This window comes from Calidris pugnax, unplaced genomic scaffold (assembly GCF_001431845.1).
Source record: "Calidris pugnax isolate Ruff unplaced genomic scaffold, ASM143184v1 scaffold103, whole genome shotgun sequence".
Taxonomy (NCBI): Eukaryota; Metazoa; Chordata; class Aves; order Charadriiformes; family Scolopacidae; genus Calidris; species Calidris pugnax.
In genome coordinates this window covers 3467670-3472334 of record NW_015090990.1, presented here as the reverse complement: position 1 = coordinate 3472334, position 4665 = coordinate 3467670, and the positions used below count along the sequence as shown (strand labels likewise).

At 65.7% G+C, this 4665-nt stretch overlaps 1 protein-coding gene across 1 annotated transcript in view; it reads left to right on the top strand.

Moving 5' to 3' along the window:
• PTPRN (protein tyrosine phosphatase, receptor type, N) overlaps positions 1-4665 on the top strand; it is a gene marked incomplete at its 5' end in the record, with an annotated part of 15788 nt that overhangs the window by 5090 nt on the left and 6033 nt on the right. The window contains 11 exons of the mRNA XM_014954123.1: positions 997-1047; positions 1223-1336; positions 1525-1630; positions 1766-1964; positions 2123-2447; positions 2647-2763; positions 2880-2959; positions 3040-3320; positions 3798-3884; positions 4028-4107; positions 4346-4410. Coding sequence (XP_014809609.1) covers positions 997-1047; positions 1223-1336; positions 1525-1630; positions 1766-1964; positions 2123-2447; positions 2647-2763; positions 2880-2959; positions 3040-3320; positions 3798-3884; positions 4028-4107; positions 4346-4410 — 1505 coding nt within the window. The remainder of the gene's footprint in view (positions 1-996; positions 1048-1222; positions 1337-1524; positions 1631-1765; positions 1965-2122; positions 2448-2646; positions 2764-2879; positions 2960-3039; positions 3321-3797; positions 3885-4027; positions 4108-4345; positions 4411-4665) is intronic.

Here is a 4665-nt window from a genome sequence, read left to right as displayed (position 1 = left end):
AGGGGCTGTGGCCGAGCCCCGTCCTGCCCAGGGGAGCCTCCCGGGGCCGGGGCCGCCGCCCCTCCCGGCGGAGCGGAGCGTCCCAGCGGGAGGCGGCAGCGCCGCTTCAGCACCGCGGACAGCGCCCGCCCGGTCCCGCCGCCCCGGCCCGGTCCCCACTCCCCCCCCACGCCGCTCTGTTCCCACCGCCCCACACACACACACACACACGCTCCCACCGCCCCCGGGGCTCGCCCCTCGGCAGCGGGGTCCTGAACCCCTCATCTATGTTGGCCCCCGCACCGCGGGGAGCGGGCCCGTGGGTACCCGGGTTTCGGGGACCCCCCGTTCCCAGTTGCCCCCTTCTCCCGCGGCGGGCTCGGCGGGCCCCTCCCTCCCCCTCCCCCCGGTTGTTTTCTCGTTCCTTCCTCGCCATCCGGGGCTGAGTCATCGCCTGCTGCCGTCTCGCTGCTGACGGTCTTGGACCGAGACGGGAGGGGGGGGAGAGGAAGGGGGAAGCCGCCCCCCGCCCAAGTGCTGCCCCCCGCCCAAGTGCTGCCCCCCGAAGGGGGTGGAGAGACGTCCCCGCTCCCCTGCTGCATGTGCGCTTTGGGGTCCCCCTCGCAGGGAGAGTGGGTGTCACAGGGTGCAGGGCTGCGGCTCCACCTCGTAGTGCCACATGTGGGTGGGCAACAGACACGGTCTTGCAGTTCTCTGCCCCCTCAGCCTTCCCTTTCTGACTGCCAGCACCCCAAAAAGCTCCAGGCCTCCCCCTGCTGCACAAATCCAGGGGCAGGCTCAGCACTCAGCCCCCATCTTGGCTTTGAGGCAAGGGGAAAGCTGGCACCGAGGCCCTGCCCTGGGCTACCAGGCTGTACCCCTAGCCCACCTTCACAACATGGCACCCCTGTGACGCTTTCCTGGAGTCCCCAAGCAGCTGGCAATAAGCAAACCCCATGGGAGCCCCCCTTGGACGCTGTGCTGACTGGCCTGTGTCTGTCTGTCTGTCTGTCCCAGGCTGCCTGTTTGACCGGAGGCTGTGCTCCCCCCAGGAGGTGTGTGTGCAGGGTAAGTGGTTCATGGGGGTGCAGGAACCCCTTATTCCTTCCCAAGGGGATGCAGAGATTGCAGGGCTACCTTACAGGGGAACTCACGGGGGTGCTGGGGGGGTGAGGCTGTGCCTGGAGACCCTCACCACCGGGCATTCATCCCTCCAGCCCCACTGCCTCCTCCTCTCTTGCAGATGGGTTGTTTGGGCAGTGCCAGGTGGGCTCCGTGCAGGACAGACCCTACTTCCAGGTCACCTCTCCCGTGCTCCAGCGTCTGCAGGATGTCCTACGGCACCTCATGGCACAAGGTGAAGGGGGGAGCATGGCGGGGGAGGGAGGCATCACTGCAGCCCGATGAGGAGGGGGTATCAGACTGTCTAGGGTCCTCCTGGCCCAGGTCATGGGACACAGGGTCAGGACACCAGGGTGGCCTCCCGTGCACTCTCCCCATGGTCTCCAGGCTTCCCTTGTGATTCACAGCCCCTTTTTGTGGCAGGGCTCTCGTGGCAGGACGGCATCACCCAGTATGTGATCTCGCAGGAGATGGAGCGCATCCCCCGCCTCCGCCCGCCGCCCTCCCTGGAGCCGGCGGCCAGGGACAGGTAGGGCAGCACCAACCACCAGCTGCAAGCAGAGCCAGGCAGGGCAGCGAGGGCTTTGCCCCCCAAAATGGGGGTTTGTGGGGGGGGACCTCCCCCGTACCCAGGTGAATCACCCCAGCACTGTTTGCCTCCGAGGTTCCTGCCCCTCCGCAGCTCCGCCCGACGAGCCCCGCTCCCCGTGGACCCCGGCCTGCCAGCGGCTCAGCATCTGGGGCAGCCCCCGCCGCTGCTGCCCTCCCCCCTGGTTCAGCGGTACCTGGAGCAACTCCTGCTGCCCCCCCAGCCCCAGTTGGGCTACGAGGAGGCTCTGCTCAACCCCTACTCCTACCACAAGGTAAGCCATGGGGGTAAGCCCCCTCCTAGGTGGAAAGGAAGAGATGGGCAGGGAGCTGCTGCACTCCAGCATCCTCCTTCTGCTGGTTGCTGGGGTGCCCATGGGGTGACAGGGCCCCTGTGGGGTTTGGCCATGATGGCTCTGTGTTTTGGTTGCAGTTTGGCTACCAGGATGGTCCTCACCAGCTCTCCAGCAGCTCAGCCAGGCAGAGCCCGGAGACCTCCTCACTGCTGGGCCGGATCCCTGCCCAGGCCCTTCTTGGGGCAGCCCCTGTGCCCTCCTATGGTGGGCAGCCAGGAACGGACGGGGGGCACCTCTTCCAGGACTTGGCCATGCTCTCCCTGCCCAGAGAGAAAGCTAGTCGCCCGGACCCTGCCAGCACCAGGCTCCAGCACAGCTTGCGGCTCCCCGGTGACTACAGGGAGATGGAGGAGAGGGAGCAACCAGTGTCCCTGGCCACCCAGCCACACCCTACACAGACAGGTACCATGTCCTCTAGCCAGGTACCATCCCTCACCCCACCCATCACATCCCTTGTGGCCCAGACCCTCCCTCCTCTTTGGCTTTGTGCCTGCGGGCAGCGTATCCTCCCAAAAACCACCTTTCCCTGGCTGCTACATCCCTGGCCTGTGGTCCTTGTGTGGATGCAGAGCATCCAACCTGATGCTCCGTCCTCTTGCAGACGCTGCCCTGAAGAGATTGGCCTCCCTCCTGGCCAGCTACGGCCTGGGACTGCCAGAGCTGAGCCCCCAGCAGCTGAGCAGCCTCTCCACCCTCCTCCAGCTGCTCCAGAGCTCTGGTGAGCAGGGCACTGGGATGGGACTGGCAGCAGTGGGTGCCAGCATGCCCTGTTTCGGGGTAGGGGGTGTTGCTTCTCGGGTTGGGTAGCACAGGACCCGTTTCTCTCCTTCGCAGGTATTGCTGGCCCCGAAGTGCCCGCGGCGAAACGGGTGGGTTTGCAGCAAGGTGGTGCTGGAGGAGGTGCCACACCACAGGTGGGATGTGTGTGTGGTGGGGGGACAACCCCCCAAGGGTCTCCTCAGGGGTCCCAGCTCCTCCCTTTCCCTCCCTCCAGGTGACAGAGGGGGACATGCAGCACGGAGAGGAGCCAGTGCCCCCTTCCTCCACAGCACCACTCCCCAAAATCCCACCCAGCAGCCCCCCAGGGGACAGGCCGAGGGGAGCATCCTCGCCAGCCCCCCGGGCCGAGGCACAGCAGGGACACGGTGGAGACGCGCTTGGCCCTGGGAAGCAGATCACGGTGGAGAAGAAGAGCTACACGGAGGCGAAGGATGGTGGGGCACAGCGGGGCACGAGGCCTCCGGATGAGTATGGCTACATCGTCACGGACCAGAAGTGAGAGCTGGGGGTCGGGCGAGGTGGGGGGGGGTTGTGGAGGGGCTGTGTACCCCCTTGCCGGCTGTCACAGCACCATATGCCTGGCTGAGCCTGTTTAGGTCTCTGGTGGGGTCAGGTCTCCAGTGGGCTCAACTCCCCCATCCCCTCTCCACCCGCAGCCCTTGTCCCACCCCAAAGCCTTCTTCTTTCAGTTCACAACAAGGCCAGAGCTCGCTGCTGGGATGGGTTCAGCCAAGTGTGTGTGCACAACCGCTTTTGTGCAAGGTGGGGGGTGTGTCAGCTCACCCCCATCACCACGCATCCCCGTGCTCTTTACCTCCTGCCCACCCTGACACCCCTGCAGCCAGAGCAGCCCTCCCTGCCCACGTGGGACTCCTTGAGCCTGCCTGTCCCCCTTTCCTGGCTATGGACAGCATGGGCTTGCCCACTCCTTGTCCCTGCTGCCCACTCCTCACCCTGCTACTGTCCCCACAGGCCCCTGGGGCTGGCTGCTGGCGTGCGGCTGCTGGAGCTTCTTGCCGAGCACCTCCACCTCTCCACGGCCAGCTTCATCAACATCAGGTGAGGGCTGTGGGATGCTGCTGTCACAGCCCTGGCCGTGCACAGCCACCCTGGGGGGGGGGCTGGGATGGACCAGGCTGTGGTGGGGATGGGGTAGGGGGTCTGTGGTCCCTGGTCTCACATTGTGTCCCCCTTCCTGGCAGTGTCGTGGGTCCTGCACTCACCTTCCGCATCCGGCAGAACCCCCAGAACCTCTCGCTGGCAGATGTGGCCAACCAGGCTGGTGAGTTAAGTAGGGGTCCCCCTGGTTTTGCTCCTCTCTTCTTCCCCTTGAGTTGTGGGGTGCCCCTTCCCAGGGACTGGGAAGAGGGGGCTCCGACCACACATCCCAGTGCCCTTGGCTGAACTGGGGAGCTGGCGTGGGGTGGGCAGCTGCCAGGGGCATTCCTTGGCTCTGTCTCGGGTGGATTCTCTTGGGTGGTGGTGAATCACCCCACTGACCATTTCCTCTCCACCCACAGAGCAAGTGAAGGCAAAGCTGGAGGCAGAAATGGGCTTGAAGATCGTGCAAACAGGAGTGGGAGAGGTAGGAGCAAGGCAGTCCCTTGTCCCTCAGGGCTGGGGTGGCTGGGGGCAGGGCAGTGGGGTGCTGCCACCGGGCATGAGCTGGGAAAGGCACCGTGCTGCAGCCCTGGGGCACTGGGGTCTTCATGAGCAAAGTGTCCCTGTGGGGCAGCTGGGAAGCAGAGGGCTCTGGGCAGTGTTTGGGCTGCTGTTTTGGAGACAGACTTGGTTTATCTGGGACAGGCCAGAACAGGGCTGCTCCAGTGACCCCCCCCCC